The sequence below is a fragment of the Lacerta agilis genome, chromosome 11 (assembly GCF_009819535.1).
Source record: "Lacerta agilis isolate rLacAgi1 chromosome 11, rLacAgi1.pri, whole genome shotgun sequence".
Lineage (NCBI taxonomy): Eukaryota > Metazoa > Chordata > Lepidosauria > Squamata > Lacertidae > Lacerta > Lacerta agilis.
This window is the reverse complement of record NC_046322.1, coordinates 26615018-26635465: the sequence shown is the minus strand read 5'-3', so window position 1 is coordinate 26635465 and position 20448 is coordinate 26615018. Positions and strand designations below refer to the sequence as shown.

Below are 20448 nucleotides of genomic sequence, written 5' to 3'. Positions count from 1 at the left end.
GTAAGTGCTTCTTATAAATTACTACATAATATGTTTATTAAAAATTGATTATCTACAATATGATTGTTGCTTTTAAACTTGGGTAATGGCAAAATATGCCTATGACCATGCTTGTTAGATTTCTGCAGTGAGCCATCACTGTGTGCCCGTGTTTGTAGAAAGTTCCCCTGCAGTCTGGCTCCCTCCACAATCCCTTTTGTTTCAGACAAGCTAAATTTTTACAGGATAGTTCTGATCAGGTTCCATTGCTAGGAAGTAAGACCCATTTATTTCCTTGGGACTTGCTTCCAATTGTGTGCACTTAGGAGTGAAGCACATTGTGTTTAATCAGACTTGTGTCCTTTCTGTTCTGCATATAGGGCATGTCAGTGCCATGCCATGATTATCTGGTACTGTCAGGGCTGGCGCATCCATTAAGGTGAACTAGGCAATTGCCTAGGGCGCCAAAATGGAGGGGGCACTGGCCAGGCTTGGGCAGGGGGGCGGGACGGGTTAGCAGCAGCTTCTCTGCTGTAGCGAAGAGGTGCTGCTTGCCCCCTACACCACCACCCGGCTCCCGCTAAAGCAGGCTTGGGCGGGGGGTGGGGTGGGGTGGGCGAGGAGCAGCTTCTCCACTACAGCGGAGAAACTGCTGCTTGCCTCTCCACCCCCCCTACCTCCCGCTAAAGCAGGCTTTGGCGGGGGGCGGGCAGCGGGATGGGCGAGCAGCAGCTTCTCCGCTACAGCAGAGAAACTGCTGCTTGCCTCTCCACCTCCCGCTAAAGCAGGCTTTGGCGGGGGGTGGGACGGGCGAGCAGCAGCTTCTCCGCTACAGCGGAGAAACTGCTGCTTGCCTCTCCACCACCCCCCACCTCTCGCTAAAGCAGGCTTTGGCGGGGGGCACCAGAAGGTGGTCTGCCTAGGGCGCAAGAAACCCTAGCACCGGTCCTGGGTACTGTTCTGGATTTTAGTTCTCTATTTGCTTCTGGTGGTCTTGTAGTTCACATGCTCCTGAAGCTGGCCTTCCTTCCAGATCATCTGCATGCCTCAAGATCATGTTAAGTTGGCTCACTTTGCAGCTGCGTGATTAGAGATCGCTTCCTTCCTTCCTAGATCTACTTATCACGCCTGGGGCAAATATGCAGCGGAGTGTTTGCTATCCTCAGTTGCCACAAATTCTGCTGTGAAACAGGTGAAAAATGTCCCAACATAATGGCCTAGATCTGACCAAGGCAGTAAATCTATGTCTGGACTATTTCAGACTTCAAGTGGGGGCTCACATGACTGAATTGGTGAGATCTAGGCCACTGTGTCCCAGACTGCTAAACAATGAGATACACTTTCTTCATATTATTACTGCTAACACAGTAACCTGTTAGGAGCATCTAGGGAATTCTTCCAAGGCAGCTCACTCAATCTGCACAGGTAATACATATATATCTTTTGCTATGTATTTAGGAAAGTGTGCTCCTTGACCTTCAAGTATAGATTTGAAAGTATAGATTCTTCAGTGCCCAGAGCGCTTGTTGTGTGGCTTTCTGGGACAGAGCAGCTGAGTGAATGGCAGTAATTGAGGCCTGACACTTGGGGAATAATTGTTTCACATTCTAGAGGGGTAGTCATATTGGTATGTGGTTGCAAAGGCAACAAAGAGCCTTGGGGCACCTTAAAGAGTAATCATTGTGGCAGAAGCTGTCATGGGCCAGAGCTCACTTCATCAGATGATTTAAGCGGTTTGCCGAGTGATTAGGGGTATCTTTGATTTGTTTCTTTTAAGCGAGGCCAGAAGGTTAACTATACATGTGAGTGCTGTAGGTATATGTTAGTACTACACAGTGCATAAATGAATACAGAATCTAATGAAATTAATAAGCTTGCTTCCACACTAGAGCTGCTTAGTGCTGCTGAGGCATTTCTTGCCCATAATTAGCTGAGTTTGGAATTAAAATGGAGATGCACTTCATACAGTAATACATTAAGTAGTAGTTCCCTTGTTCCTGAGCAGAATCCTTCTGCAGTATTTACTCACAAGTAAGTTCCATTCAGCAAAGGTCCTTCCTGATGTCAATTAAAAGTTTTAATTGCAGGGCCAGCTGTTTTGGTTCTACTTATTATAATAACCTGGTCCAGGATGGCTAACAACAATAATTAAAATCATATTTATTTATCTCCAATATTTACATACCACCTAATGACAAAAATTCCTCTGGGTGGTTTGCAAGTAAAAATTAAGAACATAAAATACAGCAGGAAACTAAAACCTAACACAGGGGTCAGCAAGGCTTACTGGGCGTGGGCCGGATCACTCCAGCGGAGATCCTCTGGGGGCTGGGCGCGCTGGAAATTGCTTCTGCACATGCCCAGACGCTGAAAATCGCACCTGCGCAGAAGCGATTTTTGGCGTCTGGGCATGCGCAGAAGTGATTTCCGGTGCTGCAGACATGTGCAGATGCAATTTCCAGAGCCATGGAAGAGAGTCCCCGCGCTGTTCCGTGCCAGTTTAGTGCAGCATGCGGGGACTCGCCCGAGTGGGTGGTTTGGTTCGGGGACAGCTTGTGGGCCGGTTAAACGGCCTCCTTGGCCACAGGTTATTTATTAACACATAATAAAACCATCAGCTGAGAATGGCATCCAATGCAACAAATACAAAAGGCAGTAAAAAAAAGTTTACAACTGAAAATGTCTCCACCTGGCATCCAAAAAGGTAGGCATTGTTAGAAACAACAGTAAATGTATACTTACTATGTGACAAAGAATAGAATGGTTGCCATAGTGAAAGGGATAACAGAATCTCCATGAGCAAAGTTTTACAGCTGCAGGGCTACCACTGAGAAGTCCCAGCCATGTGTAACATCCCCATAACAAATGCACATTGAGAGTAGCACAAGCAGGGTCTCCCCTTCTGATTGGTTTTTGGTGGCGTGAGAGATCACAGCTGGAGCATTAGCATAGCCTCTTAAGTGCCCCAATGCATGTTCCCATTAGTGGGGAATTAATTACTGGCTTCTGTGCCTTTCCCCCATTTTTTTCTTTTTCTGTTTTTACCGAAATAGCACAGTTTTGCTATTTAAAAAAAACCAAGGAGAGGAAATGTAATTAAAGCCTCCCCTTGCAGAAAGTGGAACTGACATTGATGCAATTAAGAGACCAGCCTGACTAGAGCTGCAATTACATTTTATCTCTCTCTCTCCCTCTCCCACACCCACCCACATCAAATACTGCCGGTGGGGGGTGGGGGAGGGTGAAGAGAGAAACATGGGAGGACAATAAGACAGCAGGCTGATGCCAGAGTAAGTAAATAAAGGATGGTAGTTCTGGAAAGCTGGGCTAATGTGGAAGCAGCTTAAAACTGAGCCCCCTCATAGGTCACAGTAATGACTTCCGGGGCTCAATTTGGCAAGAATAAGAGATGAGCAAGGCTGCTTATGCCTTAATTTCATTCTTTAAAGCATGTTGTGGGTGCTGCATGATTTGTTCAACAAGGGAGGCTAAGGTTGGATTGAAATTGGTGTTGAAAAGTTTTGTGTTGACAATGTCATTCCCTATGCTGCAAGATAAATCCATCTTTTAAAAAAGTTTGTCCTGCATGCATGCCAAAGCAAAGAGGTTTAAATTAAACAGTATTTTAGTTTCAAGGGTGAGATGTGCAAGCAGGCGTCCGCTCATGCCATGGAGATCTTTTGCCCTTCCTTCTCCCAGCAGCTTCCCACATGTCCCTAAAAACTGGGGCCACACAGGGCTGGAAGGGGGGAGAAGAGAAACTAGAAGTTGCTTTGCGCAAGTGGATAGTCATTGTTGACCACAAAAATATATTATTTTCTATTGCTGTCCTGCATGTATCAGTGTGGAATCAAACCTTTATGTATTGTTCGCCATATTGGTGCCCTACTACTTACTTCAAATTGTGCTGAGCAAACTGTTCTGTAAAGCATCCACATTCTCTGCATAAGTTTATCAACTCATATTGAGAATCTGCTTTTCAAAATGCTGATCATACACAGTTAGACACTAACATCAGCAGTTACATGCTCTTTTTTTAAAGGCTAGCAAGGAACTGTGGAAAACTTTCTGACATATGGTAACATTTTAGAGTAAGCAGATTTATTTGTCTTCCTGCGATCTCATGTCTTAGGTTAGTGTTAATACAGCATTTTTAAAAAATTACATAGTTTAGTAACTACCTAGTTATTGTACTCTATAGTTTCCTGGCTCATTTATAATGTTCCAATAAATCTGAAATTTTGTTTTACCATTTTTGTAAATGTAATTAATACTACATATTCATGTCACTTGACTTTTTAAAATTCAGTTTTTAATGCTTAATTGACTTTCACATATCAGTTAAGTGTAGCTAGTACCATACACTTGTATCGTTACACTTTACTGTGTAACTTGAAATTCCTATTTTTAAACATTGTTGCCTATGAGCATAACCTGGCTATATCATTTTCTGTTCAGTTTCCATTGAAATGAATGGGAGTTGTGGCCAATGTACTGTATTGGTGCAGTTCCTAATCATGTGCTTTATTTCTAAAATTGTGTATCTTGCCCTTCAATGGCCAATTGGTGTTCCAAGGCCCGCTCACACAATGTTTTGTTTTAATAAATAAGAAAAAATAGCATTTATACAAAGCCTAGTGACAAGATGCATTTTGTATCCAAGGTAAGCACAACTTCTCATTCTCCTTGTTTGTTTTCACCTCATGTTGGCTATTTAGGGTGTGATCCTTTTGTGGTAGTGGTTTCTTTTACATATACTGTACAATCAAGGACCCACAACTACAGTTGAGCACTGAGTGACATTTTGGAATACACATACCAGATGAATATGTGCCAAAATATGATAAACACCTGATTAGTAAGTTTCAGGTAGCCAGAAGGTTTGGGTTATATAGCTGCTGTGTCATTGAGCTGATACTTGCATTACAGAGTTTGTGAATAAAGCGGTTTTAAACAAAAAGGTTCAGTATGAAAGGGGGAGTTGGTCTCAGGCTCCTGCTGCTTGTGTCACTTCCCTTTAGAGCAGTTTCAGCAAGATCCTGGGTAAACATGGTTTTGTACTGGGCATTATATTCTGCTCAGAGGAGCAGTTTGGAATGATGGCAGATATGAGCCTGAGGCTCATTCCCCTTTATAGTGGACAGAAAAATAAGTGTTTGAGCAGACTGCATTGCTTGTCATGTACTGATTCTGAAGCATTTGCCTTGCACCAGTGCACTTTAAGTTAATATGCAATCATGGGTCTTGTGAGGCTCTGGGTGCATGCCATTATCATGGGCAGTTCATTTTTCCTCCTATGGGCTTATGAACTTAACAGATAGTTTTACAGAAAACAAGAAGCATTGACAAGTCTTTTTTAGGTTTAGTTAAATGTAACAGTGATATTCAGAACTGTGCCGGTAGAATTTACCTCCCCACTCTTCTCCATCGGGTCCCCCAGCTCTCCAGAGGAGAAGGGGAGCTACAGGGTTGGAGAGGAAGGAGAAGTCTCATTGTGGAAATCTGTTTTACTCATGTATGGGCACAATTGAATTTCACCCACATATCTTGGGAAACTTGTAAATCCTTATACAAGGACTACATGCCTATTTCTGGTTATTTTTGTGTACCTCTGGGAATTACCAGATGTACCTATTTTTTGCTCCATAAGACGCACTTTTTTCCTCCTAAAAAGTAAGGGGAAATACCTGTGCGTCTTATGGAGCGAATGGTGGTCCCTGGAGCTGAATTGCCCAGGGGCCAAAAGCAGATTGTGCTTTTTATTTTACAAAGAGAAAAGGGAGTGTTGAAAGGACCCGCTCAGCAGCTGATCAGCAAGAGATCGGGAGAGAGATAAGAGTCCCCGGCTCCCTTTCAGCCCCGCCCTCCTTTGTTGAATGTGCTGCAGAGGGAGGTTGTTTGTTTCCCCAGGACATGTGACTGGCTGATTAGATTATCTGTCTGGAAACAGTAGAAATGGCTCCCTTTCCTTAAGATTTTTCAGAAATGTGAGTTAAACCCCATAAAATGGGGCTTTTCCTCTTTGCTTTTCCCCCTTTGCAAAAGGAGCTTTGCTTTTCCCCCTTTGCAAAAAAAGGTGCAAAAGCTTTAGCTGATCCTCAAAAAAAAACAAAAAAAAAAAAACCCTAGGGCTTTTCCCTTTGCAAAAAAAGCTGCAAAACTTTTAGCTTATTCTCAAAAAAGGCCTTTTGCCTTTGCAAAAACAGCAGCAAAACCTTTAGCTGATCCTCCAAAAAAAAGAACCCCAAAACCCCAGGGCTTTTCCCTTTGCAAAAAAGCTGCAAAACTTTTAGCTGATCCTCAAAAACAAAACAAAAAACAAAACAAAACAGGGCTTTTAGAGGAGGAAAACCAGAAAAATATTTTTTTTTCTTGTTTCCTCCTCTAAAAATGAGGTGCGCCCTATGGTCCGGAGCGTCCTATGGAGCGAAAAATACGGTAACTGCATTTTTCTGGCAAGTATTTAAGTAGAGTTTTATCACTTCCTAACTTCGCTAAATTTCTGGTTCATCATAGGAATATATGAAAAGCCCTATGGATCCAGACAAAGTTCCAGCTAGTCAAACATCCTGCTCCCACAATGGCTATCTTAAATGCTTTTGGGGAGCTCAACAAGAATGGATATCAAGGCAATAATCCTCCCAAAGTTATGAGACTTGCATTCGAGTCCCATCATGCATACTGTCTGCATACTGTCGGTGCCTGGGCTTCAGCTGGCACTCCTAGCTACATTACTCCAGTTGTAAGATGTGACTAGTAATGGACCTCATTTGATAACTCTGAGGGCAAACAAAATAAATATTTCTAAGTCTTTTGCATCTAGAATGAATAACATGGTTTTACTTTGCTTTGTCAGTGTGCAATAGCGTTGATGAACTTTTCTTCTTAATGCACCTTGTCTACTCTATGCAGTTTGGGTTTCTTAGAGTGGGGGAAAGGCTGGGTACTGTACTGTCCTCTCACCTTTTTCAATAAAACCTTAGCAAGGCCTGTGTTAAAGCAACACAGAAAGTTAGCCTTGTCAGTAAGAAGATACCTTTAGTCATCCTCTCCCTGCTTACGGCTGCCAGCATGTTGAGTATTTTGTATAATTTTGTCAAAGTTTCAACACACATTTCTAATATTAGGGCTCCAGTTTTGGAGTCAAGCTGTAGGGGCCAATTTGTACTGTACATTTGCATTCTGCCATTCCCTCAATAAAAAAGCCTGCTGGATCACACCAATGGCCCAGCATTCTGTTCTCACAGTGGCCAACCAGGTGCAAGCAAGACCTGATCACAGGAGCGTTCGTCCCTCCTATGGTTTCCAGCATCTGGTATTCAGAAACAAACGGCCTTTGACCATGGAGGAAGAGCATAGCCATTGTGCCTTGCAGCCTTGGATAGCCTTATCTGCCATGACCCCCCCCCCCACCCGCAATATTCTTTAAAACCATCCAAGTTGGCAACTGTCATTGCACTGTGTAAAGAAGTACTTTCTTTTATCTGCCTGGAATCTTCCAACATTCAGCTTCAATGCAAATCCGCTAGTCCTAGTGTTTCTCCATGTCATGCATAATTTTATACTCTTCTATCACATTGCCGCCTTACTCGCCTTTTCTCTTAAACTAAAAAGCTCCAAATGTTGCAAGCTTTTCCTCCTAGGGGAGTTGCTCCATCCCCATGATAATTTTGGCTGCCCTTTTCTGAATTGTACATTATTCTTTTTGAGGTGAGGTGAGTGGAACTCAAGGCTCCTCAGGCTTGTGTACATGACAGTTTCCCACTCTAGCCCAGCAACTGTAGGAAGTAAACATATGCTGAGAGATGGTAACTTGTTCAGGGCCACCTACTGACCTTCACGGCTGATTGGGACAGGAACTCACATCTCCTTGGTCCATGTCTAACATTCTGTTCTCCAAAACACTTACTCCTATGTTTAGCAAACATAAGCTTTGCACTTTTCCTTGTGCTACGCCTTCATTTTAATAGACATCTTTTAATTACCTGATAGAGTTTCAAACCAAGTTCCCTGCATGCTGCAAATCAGCAAAATAGAAGGATATATGCTGAGGTGGCATTCCTTTGTATTACAGATGAGAACATTTATATGCAAGATACAGACAGAGGAGCACTCAGAAGGGTCAGGGAGGGGCATTCCTTGCAGATGTTAGCTTTGTGCTTGGGATGGATGAGAGAGAATCTTTCTGAGACTAGGAAGCTGATCCTCCAGTTACCAGAGTTATATTTTTCAGCGTCTGGCTCTTCTTCTAATGGTGATGCAATCTATTTTTCCCATTGCACAGTCAAACATGAAGTTTTGAAAATAAGCTGACAATAATATGCTCAAATCTGGATTTCTTTTTTAAAAATTGCAATTTAAGTTTGAGTTTTTCAAGTCTCTCAGATTGTTCCAAACTGCATGTTAGTTGGAAGTGAGTACTACAGGTTTGAATTGAGCTTACTTGGCACCACTTTTTTGCATGTTTGCCTTCAATAACATATTAACAGATTATAGCACCGCAACACAGACACATTAAGAATCAGTCTCTCTGTCTCTTATTGTTTTTACAGGAATCTTTTGATCCTACTATGCAGCTGCACCTTGTGCATCGAGCCCCGTGCACCATTCCTCCTTACCTTTCAAAAAACCAGTCAACACTTGGAGAGCTGTTGCTGGGCTTCCTGAAATACTATGCTACAGAATTTGAGTGAGTGATCAGCTTATCACTTAATGAAGCCCAATCTGCCTACTTTGCTCTGGCGATTCTAATTGGTTCTGTGCTGGTTCAAATTTACAAATGAACTCAAAGGTCTTGTATTTCCATTTGGTAGGGAATGCTTTCCAGTTTAATTTTTTTTTAATGCCCATGTGTAAAAATGCACATAGTGAGAGGTTAAGGCTGGGTGGCTTAAGGGTTTACATGCAAAGACAGGTTAAAAATGTATGGCACATGCTAAGAAAAGTTAATAAATAGTGGGAGGGTACTTGGACTTAGATCACCAATAATTTGGCAGTCTGCAATTCAGAGTTTACCAAATTGGAGCCAGGAAGTGTTGTATATACAGTCGTACCTTGGAAGTCAAAAGGAATCTGTTCTGGAAGTCCGTTCGACTTCTAAAATGTTCAAAAACCAAATTGCAGCTTCTGATTGGCTGCAGGAAGATCCTGCAGCCAATCAGAAGCTCCGCCGGATGTTCAGCTTCCAAAAATAGTTCACAAACCTGAACAGTCACTTCCGGGGTTTGTGACATTCGGGAGCCAAAACGTTCAGGAACTAAGCTGATGAAAACCAAGGTACGACTGTAAAGGAAAACCTTCTCACAGTTGTACCCATGTGCATTTAAGTACTGAGCAAGATCTGCCTATGGGATGGACATGCTGTTCAGAGATATATATGCCACCATAGGACTATGTCCAAACACAAAACAAACAGAAAACCGTGAAAAACAACAATGAAAGATACTGAATATATTATAACAAAAGTGTAAATGGAGATAAAAAATATCAATTCAATGGCTATAGCCTGATGCATACATTCCAAGGATTATCAACACTAAACTGCAAAAGTTCACTTAGGAATCCTATATATTCCAGGTGAGTATAAAGTAAATATTCATAGATATGATGTTTAAAGCAAAGTTCCTCAGTTGTCCTCGTCTGTCCGATGGGTTGCTAGCTGGAAGTCTTCCTGGTTCACTGGTGAGACTCCAGTTTCTTCAAAGGAACAAGCTCTATCTTCAGTAACAATAGCAATATACTCTGTCATCATTCCATGTAACAAACTGAAATATTTATACAAAGTAATTCTTAGTACTCACCAATAGAGGCAAAAAACAAGAGACTTAAACAATGACTAAAAAGCTCCAGCGTTACATAATTTCCGTGATTGTTTGCTATTAAGCCATAGGACTATGTAGCAGCTGGTTTAGCAGGATTAAATATTGCTGAGCACTGTAATAGAATGGAAGTCAGTTTTACAGTAGAATTGGCAAAGCACTGTCAAAAGTACCATTTGTAAATACAAATTCAATATTAAGTTTGCTTCACTTATTCCACACAACTAAATTTGGGTGAATGCTGTTTTTACTGACTTGTACATAATTGTGGATGTCTTAAGCAAATACTGTACTTCTGTTTTACTGAAAATGCTAGCTAAATTAAACATATCCTAGAAATATATTTTGTAGTGGAGTCAGGAAATGATTTACTTCCTGAAGTCCTTCTGACTGCAAACATTTCTTAAATGTCTTATTTCATTTATACTGTTAAGGAAAGGTGGTATGTTTTTCAGCTACCAATGAGTAGCAATGTAATTACTGGTGTAAATGTCCTGCTTATCTCCAGTGAGAGGGAGTTTAAGATTAAATGATTCCCCCTAGATAAAAATTTAAATTTTTGCCACTTAATAGCAAAGTTTAAATTTTATGAAGCAATTGCACTTTTATTAAGAAACATGGAGCATTTCTGAAGATAAATAGGCAGTAATAACTTTTTCACAAATCTTCTCCATGTTACAATAATGCACAGTCTTAACTGCCCATTAGTTTGAATTTTGCATGGTGTAAAATTGTTTAAAATGCCTCAGTGGGACATTTTGAAAACTCCTACATTTAAGCTGTTCCTTTTTAGTTACATAACAGACTACCAAGTTCAGATTTAAGGTCAACCTATGGTTAATCTGTATTTTGATAGATAAAACTAAAGTAATTGTGGATTTGCTGTGTCCTCTTGTGGCAAAGCTTAGATTGACCAGCAACTCAGAATGAATAGTATTAGATATATCCAGTGCATACACAATTAATATACATGGATTAAAATTTTCAAAAGCTTTAAACTGGCATTCTGATTTGCTTCTCTACATGTAGAATGGTGATTTTATACTACTCCCAGCACCATTATTGGGATAAGAGTCTTGCTGCTGCCCTGGTTGTGGTGTTTTTTGCAATATGTGGTCCTTTCGTCTCTCTTCCTTGCCTTTTATAATGAAGGGGGTTTTCCTAGTGAGTATTCTAGATGTTTTAGAGGGGTACCTTTAGGTTAAACATTGCAGCCATTATTTCCAATGAAATAATTGCCCAACAAAAGTTCTGGCATCCTCTCCCCCCACCCCAACCTTTTTTTGTAGAGCTTGGAGCAAAGAATTGTCATATTGGATAACCCTGTGACTTTCATTCAGCTTCATAATTTTTGCATTGCTTCCCTTATAGCTTCAATAGTTCTGGAAAATGAACAAAGCTGAGGATATTTTTTTGGAGGTGTCCATAAAACCAGAAGTGTTTACATGCCCATTTAGTGAAGAAATGACAAAATACCTGTATGCTATTCTGTCTTTGATTTTCCGATGTGCATACATATATTGGCGTCAATAATTTAATACAAAAAGGCAGTTATTAATATTTGGACTTTTTTGTTGTGCTGAAAAAGCAGCTGCTTTTTTCCAATGATTTTTAGAAGCCAGATGGATTTTGCAAAAAAAGGTTAGCTTGGTTCAGAGTGCAGCAGAATGGTATTACTGTCTGCTGTGATCTGCTTAATTCTGTTATATAACTCTTTCCTTTAGCTAATTTTTTCTTAAATTTATTGACAAGTTGGGTTATAAGCCAAATGATGCTATAACATTTCTCTTTCCACTGACCTACATTTTTTTTTCTTTTGGAACTTTGCTAATGGGAATCATTAGCAAAAATGGGGAATCCAAGATCTGAGGTCTAGTTTCTTATCTTCCAAATTTCTACCTGGTCCTATATATATATATCTTCCCTGTGACCCTGATAACTTTAGCCAAGCAGAGCTTTTCCTGATTTCTGCCACCTGCATGGGCCACAACAGCTACAGTGGCATTTCTAGGTTATTTTCCATTCTTATGAGCTGCTTCAAAGTGATGTGCTTACCAAGTAAATAAGGATCATTACACAATAACTTTAAAAAAACCCCAAATTGTAAAAGTTTATTACAATTGTTTTCCCTTTGCTAGTTGGAGCAGTCAAATGATTTCTGTTCGTGAAGCCAAGGCCATTCCAAGACCTGATGGTATTGAATGGAGAAACAAGTTCATTTGTGTAGAAGGTAAATTCTAAAGCTTTTTTGTAACTTAACTGTTATACATATATAATCTGTTGGAGTGAAGAGTGTTTTGCTGCAAGCTGAGAACATTTAAGCAGTACTTTAAATATAATGCCAATTTCTGGTTTGTTGCAAAGCATCCATTGCTATTTTGTCCAAGCAGGCTAATGAATGTTTTCTGCAAGTAGGGATTGGAAATTGCATATTGATGTTCAGAGGATGGGTGCATGGAAGCCCAAAGCTTGTTTTCATAAGTTGAAACTAGGAATAGCCAATGTGGTGTTCTCCAAATGTTGTTGGGCTACAACAACTAGTGGAAGCTGATGAAAGTTGTAGTCCACAGCATCTAGTGGCCACCATCTTGGCCACCCATGCTCTAAACTATAGTTTGGCGTTAAGTATGAACAGCCCCACTGCATAAAGATACAATTTCTAGTTTGTCAGTACGTCATTGTTCTTACTCAGTTAACGCTTGTACCATTCTTACAAAGCCTCTCACTACTACAGTGGTGCCTCGCAAGACGAAATTAATTCGTTCTGCGAGTGCTGTCGTATAGCGAAAATTTCGTCTTGCGAAGCACCAACGGGGGAAGAGCAGTTTGGCGGGGGGGGGGGAATCAGACATGTTTTCGTCTTGCGAGGCAAGCCCATTGAAAAATTCGTCTCGCGAGACAGCCTTCCGCTAGCGAATACCTTTCGTCTAGCGAGTTTTTCGTCTAGCGAGGCATTCGTCTAGCGGGGCACCACTGTATGGTTGTTTTTACAAAGAAAGAATAAAAATAGAGACTGATTTATCAACGAAATCATTCCCTGATGGGTATTAAGTATTGTGACCCATGAGAAATATATTTCACCATAATTTAAATACTCTTTGAGTATTTCATACTTTTCATCTTGGAACAACCGTTACTCAGTCCTCTGAAAGATAGCTTCCTTACCCATAGACCTCCTCAGATGCTATGGGGTGGAAGGGGCTCTTTGAGTAGTTTTGCTACACCCTGACATCTGAGGGTTGCAGCCTGGAAGAGCAGTCCCTAAGCTGCAGAATTCCTGCTCCACAGAGGTGCCGTGAAAAGTGGTTAAGAAATCATATTAAAAAATCAATGTTTTCCTAGCAGTGGTCTGCCTTGTGCCAGGAAAGCTGCCTTGAGGCTGTGTAGTGTGTTCTCTTTTTCATGTATTGGTGTGGTTTTTGCTTGTTCTCTCCTTTTGATAAGTGCTTTAAACATGTATTTAAGAGAATCCTGAAGAATTGTGCAAAGCCTGGTGATTCTCAGGAACATGCAGCTGTTATTTGCATTCATTCATTCAAGTAACAATTTCTACTAAAATTGAAAAAAATACTCCCATAACGTGGATCTAACCCTTTGTATCAGTTTCATTAAGATAAGCGTACATAATTGTGCACTGAAATTGTAGTTTGCAGAGGAATATGTTCATATGGCTCAACACAACTTAATGATTGCTAGGGTTTTGTGATTTGCTCAGATTATGGCCCTTGCAATGCATACATGAGTAACCACCTAATAGCAACCACCTAATAAACTGCAGTGGAAAAATATTTCACTTTGACTACCCCTCTCTCAGAAAATATAGTAAATGTAAGATCACCATCCTATACTTTCATATAGCTTTGTTGCTTCCAGTGTAATTTTTCCTAAGTGAATAGTTTTAGGACTGTTGCTTTAGAAAAAAAAAAAAAACAGACACCAAACAAACCCTAGTGAAAGCTACATCACTGGTAATGCTCTTTTAACCTTTCCAGAACCCTTTGATCGAACAAACACAGCTAGAGCGGTACATGAAAAACAGAAGTTTGACATTATCCTAGATGAATTTCACAAGGTAAAAATGCACAACAGTCCAATAAAGCTTTACAAAAACGTGATTACATATTGAAGAAAATTGTCCCCCCCCCCCCGAAACTTGAGATCCAAGGCATATTCGTGCTTCTCTGATTTTTCTAAGCAATTAATCCTTGGCTTTCCTCCTCCCTCCATGGCTGAAATCCAAAGAACGGTGCAACTATTTCTGTGCACCCAAAGGGATTTTGGCCTTATGTTTTTCAAACAGCAGCTTCCAAAGGCAAATGACTTTGAAATTGAGAGGACTTTGAAAGCTGGCAAATGTATGGCAACAGTATGGCAAATGGACCTGCTGTTCAAAGGAGGAAAATGCATCTCCTTAGGATCCTTGCCATACGACCTTTTTGTAGCTGGATCTCTGTAACTCGCATGCCATGACCTCGGTGATCAGAGTACTGTCCTCAATGTGTTTCATGCTTTGAAGCTAGTTTGACGTCTAAAATGAATTTTCTGGGAACTTACATAGATAATTCAAGCTATAATACATGTAAATCATGTTTTGAAACAGGAGCAGGAAGTGGGCTTTGGCCAATGGAGGTGGGAGGGTCAGCCAGCCTGTCAGTCATCCAACATGACAATTTCTGGTGATTTGGGTCATGTGAAACAACAACAACAACAACAACAACAACAACAACAACAACAACAACAACAACAACAACACTTTATTATTTATATGCCGTCCATCAGATGGGCTTGCCCCAGCCACTCTGGGCAGCTTCCAGCAAATTAATCATCAAACATAGTAAAACATCACACATTTTAAAATTTCCCCATACAGGGCTGCCTTCAGGTGTCTTCTAAAAGTCATAGTTGTTTATTTCCTTGACATCTGATGGGAGGGTGTTCCACAGAGTGGGCGCGACTACCGAGAAGCCACTCTGCCTGGTTCCCTGTAACCTCGCTTCTTGCAGTTAGGGAACAGCCAGAAGGCCCTTGGAGCTGGATCTCATATAATCATAGAATCATAGAGTTGGAAGAGACCACAAGGGCCATCTCAGTTCTGGACTGAACGAGCACATCCATTTGCAAACTTTTGCAGCACAGCCAATCGTACCAGGGCTTGCTGTCACCACTAGTCAGCTGATCAGCACTGACAGCAAGTCTTGTTTGCCATGAAACAGTCAGAGTGCCCACTAAGACAGCTGTGTCTCTTCCCATCCCACACTTGATGTCCATATGCTGTCCGGTGTGGGGCAGGTAGATGTGGTTTGAGGAAATAACCTTGCAATGATACGCTCTTCAAGAGTGTCAGAAATTCTTATGGCACACCCAACCCCTTGCACTGTACTTACTTTGATTGTGAATATTACTAATTTTGGTTTTTTCCCTTTAGTATGTTTCAGTATGTTCATTCTTGCATGTTGTTTTGTTTCATAGTCATGGCAGAGATTGAGAGACAGGAGGGACTTGAACTGTGTACTACCTTTAAGAGCAACTCTACAGAAAAGATAATTGGCTTCCTTCTCCTTAAGTGCACCATTCTGAAATACACAAAAGACATTACTGAAACCCCGGGATGCATTTTTTTCCCTCCCTTCCCACTGATCTTATTTTTAAAGAGGAGATTTTTCTTTCAAGATTTTGTTAAGGGAACTTTTGTAAGAATTAAATACAACCTTCATGAAATGCATTAACAATTTGAAGACTGGCTTTCCGAAACATATTGAATCAGTGACCAATAAAGAGACTGCTGTAATACTAATTTTGCAAATCTGTTGGGAGTTTGATTTACTGTTAACTTACGTTGTAGTGGTTTGACTCAGCCACATGGAATATTGAAATGTAAAGATGAAATGTATGACAGTCAGGCCGTGACTTTAAAGTATAGCATACTGTGCACATTTCCTTTCGAGAGAGAGTAGCTCCTGCTTTACAGCTGCAAAATGCAATATGCACTTTGGCTCTCCTTGGCTCTTTTCAGCTTTTAATAAGCTTGTAATAAGAAACAGCAACTTTTAAAGAAAAATAACAACTACACCCTAAATGATGCTGCTGATCTGGCCTAATTCTCAATGACCTCGCAAATGTATTTGGCTTGTGCTACTTTAGATTGCGTAGGACTGAATACTCCTCCATAGAACAGAATTCCCTTCCACATTGAAAACCAGGTGCTGGGTGGGAGGAGGCCAGGCTAAAACCTTTCCTGACTTGCAGCTTCCTGTGTGGAAGGAATTTAGTTAAATGGAAGAGCCTATTCAAGTTGTGAGCCCTCCACCTGCAGTCTGAAGTGGCACAACTCACGGAGCAGGTTTGCCACCTCAGCGAGAATTTCTGGGGATTGTATTCTTTACTGGAATTTTAAAGCAGCAGAATAACTTCAAGGCAGTTGAATCATCTGTTAGGCTTGCATAATGTGTGACATGCTGAGCTGAATGCAGCCTGCCATCCATGTATGGCAGCCCCTCGGGTTTGAAAAGCATTTTGTGTGTTTTGCAGCCACCTTTGGGGCTGCAAAAAATCAGGATATTGTCAGGCAGTTTGCCTGCCATTAGGAATGGCCAGTGGGCTCTGTGTTCCTACTTGATGTACAGGCACTGCAGGTAAGATTTTTTTATGGCAGACTGCTCTATGTTGCTTGATGCTCACTGCAGACTGAGGTTGGCATTGAACATTACAGTGAAGCAGAGGGAAAGGAAATGCAAGGGAGAATTGTGCTTCCTCTTAGCTGCACTTCCATTGTGATATATGGATCCTACAAAGATGGTACCGTGGCTTGTATAACCCCCTCCCCAGTTTCCTGCGCCACAACAGCAGTGTAAGGAAGCATACATTCTTTCCACTTCCTCATACACCCATCCCACTGCTCTGTTGTAAATTGTGGAGCCGCCATGAGTTGAGCCCTCTCCTACTGTTTTCTTTCCATATATATAAAGTAGTGACAACTGCTAAAAATAGCTGCTACGATAAGCCAAGTTGTTGTTGTTTTAATTTGTTTCTATTTTTGTGTAAATATTTGTATGTTGGTCAGCTGCTATATAAATCAGGATTTAAGAAAACTTAAATTTTAACTTTTTTTCCAAGAAGTATGGGACTTCTTTTAGATCTGCTGTTGCACAATTTGTGCCTCTTATATTTATTGCAGACCAATTCATATGTCAACAAATGTTTACTTTTCACTGATGTCGAACTTCCTTTTCCCCCTAAGTTTAATATTTTTATTGTGTCAAGTGGAATAAAGTTTCTGTATTGAAAATAAAGCTATCTTTTGTATATTTCACCTTTTTTCTTTCAACCCGCTTCTCGGCTCTTATTGTGTAGCCTGGTAGTATTGTGAAGAGTGCTTTATCAATCCCCGCCCCCTTTTAAAAATATTTTTATTTTGCACCATAAAAACAAAACGAAAAATGAAAAATAAATACACTTTTGTCACATTTATACACTTTACATTATAGTTTAAACTCCGCCGAGTTTTCAGACTTCCTTCCATCTCTGCATTAGTTTTCTAGGTTACATCATTCTTCCGCTTTCTCTCAATTTCACCTAATTGTTCACACCCTGGTATTACCACCCTCAATCATTATTCTCTCTGTTGCTGTGCAAGTATTTCACCACACCTGTAAGTGTTTACACATTTTTACCATCTTTTAAATATTCCAAAAATTTACTCCAGTCTAATTGGAACTGCTGATCTCTTTGGTTTCTTATTCTGCCAGTTAATCTTGCCAATTCCGAATATTCTAAAAGTTTCTTTCTCCAATCTGCTACCGTTGGTAAATTCGCCAATTTCCAATTCTGTGCTAGCAAAATTCTCGCTGCTGTGGTGGCATATAAGAAAAGTCTTTGATCTCTCCTCTCAATCTCATCCCCTACCAATCCAAGCAAAAAAGCTTCAGGTCTTTTTGGGAATGTGTATTGAAATATTTTTTTCATTTCATTATATATTGCCTCCCAGAATATTTTTACCTTATCACATACCCACCACATGTGATAAAAGTCTCCATCCTTTAAATCACATTTCCAGCACTTCTTATTGCTCTTCCTATACATTTTTGCTAGCCTCACCGGCGTCAAGTACCAATGGTACATGATTTTCATAATGTTTTCTTTTAAGATCGTGCATGCAGTAAGTTTTATATGGTAGTTCCACAATTTTCCCCACATTTCCATCTGAATATTATGTCCCACATCTGTTGCCCATTTTATCATCACCTCTTTTACCTCCTCATCTTTTGTGTACCATTCCAATAAATAATTATACATTTTGGATAACAATTTCCCACTTCCCTCCAATATCTCTGTTTGGAATTTAGATTTGTTATTTTCAAAATTGCTTTTTCTTTTCTCTTCATTAAATAAATTATACACCTGAAAATATTGAATCCATCCTGTAAATTTGTCTGCCTCTTGCTCATAAGGTATTATTTTCCATCCTTTCTCTGATTCCAGGTGCTTTATCAATCTCAGTGATGTTAAGAAATTTGGGTTTAAACCTTTTAGTCTTGCACACTAGACTTACATGGCTAGCCTTAATATGATGGGCTAGAAGTGTGTTCTGGGACACAGTTTACATGTTGTTGTTGCTGCTGCTACTGCTACACACACTCACTAACACCAGTTTCTTGGTGGCTGGGCTCCATGTTGCATTGATAGTGGGTTGCATGTGCCAATGGTGTGAATCACTCAGATTCACCTCTCTCTCTCTGCCTCAGTGGAAGCCCTGCTTGAGTACTCATCAGGAGGAGGTGTTAGGTTGATAGACACAAGACAGCATTTTCAGCAATGATCCCAAGATAATGCCCCTTTTAAAATGTGCTGGGAGGGTGGGGAGTGTTATTGGATTGCTTTTATGTTTAATAATAATAATAGTAATGATAGAATGTCACTTTTTGTACATCACCCTGGGAGTAGCTGATTATTATTTTTTTAACAGCAGCTTATAAATCTATAGACTAACCAAAGTTGATAGCAAGAAGAAACAATTTCAGTTCTGCTGCCATGTGATAAGCTCATATTTTCCCAGCCCTGAGGGGAGACATTGGGATTGATTTTGGGACCTCCTGCATGCAAGCTAAGCTGAGGTCCTTCCGCCTCAGAACTGAGACTAAATGGAAAGGGTAAAGAGTGAATGAGCAAGCATGGATGCTGATGGACCTCATTCCGTTACTTGATTCCATGGCTGGACAGTAGCATTTCACGAGAATCCTGTGCCCCTGTACTTTTATGTGTTTATGAGAGCGTGTGCTGCATATAGACAAGAGAGCCCATGCGAAAAGTTCTTACGTAATGCAAAGTATAAATGGCAATTCATAGCTCACTGGGTGACCTTGAACAGGTCACCGACTCTCAGCCTAACCTCCCTCACAGGCTTCTTGTGAGGATATAACAGGAAGGGAGAGACCATCTTGAACTCCTCGAAGGGAAAACGTAATGTGAATATGATAAGAAACAAATATGTCTTGATCCAGCAAGAGAGAATGTGATTACAGCCTCCTGAACTGTCTGGATGCTGCAGGGAAAGACATCTATCTGCATTCAGAGCCACAGGTGGTTAGGCTTACCTGAGCTCTGGCCTGGGAAGCCATAGATAGATCAAGGCCACTAATTTGCAGGCCAGCCACCTATTTGCTTGCCCTGGAAACAAGGTGGTGTTAGGACCCAGTGGCCAGTCCAAGGTGGCAGCAGCGGTTTGATGTTTCAACTTTCCTTCGTTCTATTTAAAGACTTTCCTGAGTCAGGAGAGCTGAGCTGCTGTGGATGACAGTTTGCTTCGGGCAACCCTGGAGAGTATTGAGTAGAGTGGGATAAACAGCTCGGGGAAGTGACCTGGGGGACAAAATGGAGACCGACTGCAACTATGAGTCTGACGGATCACCTGACGTCTCCATGGAAGATGAAGAGGAGGATGAATATGAGCCGAACAGGTACAATACCTTTCAAAAATGAGACTCTGCAGCCTACTTACAGGCTGTCAAGAAGTTCTGGAAAACTGAAACGGGGAGAAGTGCCTTTGTGCAAATGCAGTGCGGCATCAAAAAGGAGATGAAAGTTTTAAGGATGAGGGGGAGCTTTCTGATGATTCTGAATGCAGCTGGTTGTGATTCTGAAAGTGCCTGGCCTGTGTACAAAAGGCATTTTCTATTTAAAGATCCTGCGTTGTGCCAGTTGGATTGGCATCTCCTCCTGCTCCTTCCGAGCTGGCTCGTCACTGCATATCAATCTCCATTACTCTCAGGGTGTGTGTAAGTGAAATGGATGAGTCCTTTAATTTGTTCTTTTAAAAACGCCATAACCCACGGTGCAATGAGAGGTGGGGGAGAACTTTAATTCAATAATCGATTGCTTGCAGGGCGTGTATGTGTGGAAATGAGTGGTGGTTGTGACACAGTTTGCGATTGGAGACTACAGGCCGTTTGGTTTTCATGTACTTTAGGCATGGCTTGTTGCTTGGTCTGATAGCATAGGGCTCCTGAAAATGGGACGATTTCAGCTCTACACCCAATAGATGAATGGAAAGGGCACTCCAAAAGCAGTAGCAGATGTACGTATATAGTTAAGGAAGATTCCTAGCCAGAAAAGTTTACCATGACAGTTCCTAGTTCCTGGTTCAGGACTTCGTAGC

The 20448-nt window shown here is 41.0% G+C and overlaps 2 protein-coding genes across 3 annotated transcripts in view; both read left to right on the top strand.

Moving 5' to 3' along the window:
• TENT2 (terminal nucleotidyltransferase 2) overlaps positions 1 to 17121 on the top strand; it is a 36061-nt gene extending 18940 nt beyond the window's left edge. For both annotated transcript variants that reach the window (XM_033163769.1, XM_033163771.1), the window contains exons 12-15: positions 8532 to 8668; positions 11936 to 12027; positions 13790 to 13869; positions 15267 to 17121. In XM_033163769.1, the coding sequence (XP_033019660.1) occupies positions 8532 to 8668; positions 11936 to 12027; positions 13790 to 13869; positions 15267 to 15341 (384 nt within the window). In that variant the 3' untranslated portion in view covers positions 15342 to 17121. The remainder of the gene's footprint in view (positions 1 to 8531; positions 8669 to 11935; positions 12028 to 13789; positions 13870 to 15266) is intronic.
• A 2245-nt stretch (positions 17122 to 19366) lies between these two features.
• Positions 19367 to 20448, top strand: part of CMYA5 (cardiomyopathy associated 5) — a 51362-nt gene continuing 50280 nt past the window's right edge. Inside the window, 1 exon segment of the mRNA XM_033164226.1 lies at positions 19367 to 19750. Coding sequence (XP_033020117.1) covers positions 19584 to 19750 — 167 coding nt within the window. The 5' untranslated portion in view covers positions 19367 to 19583.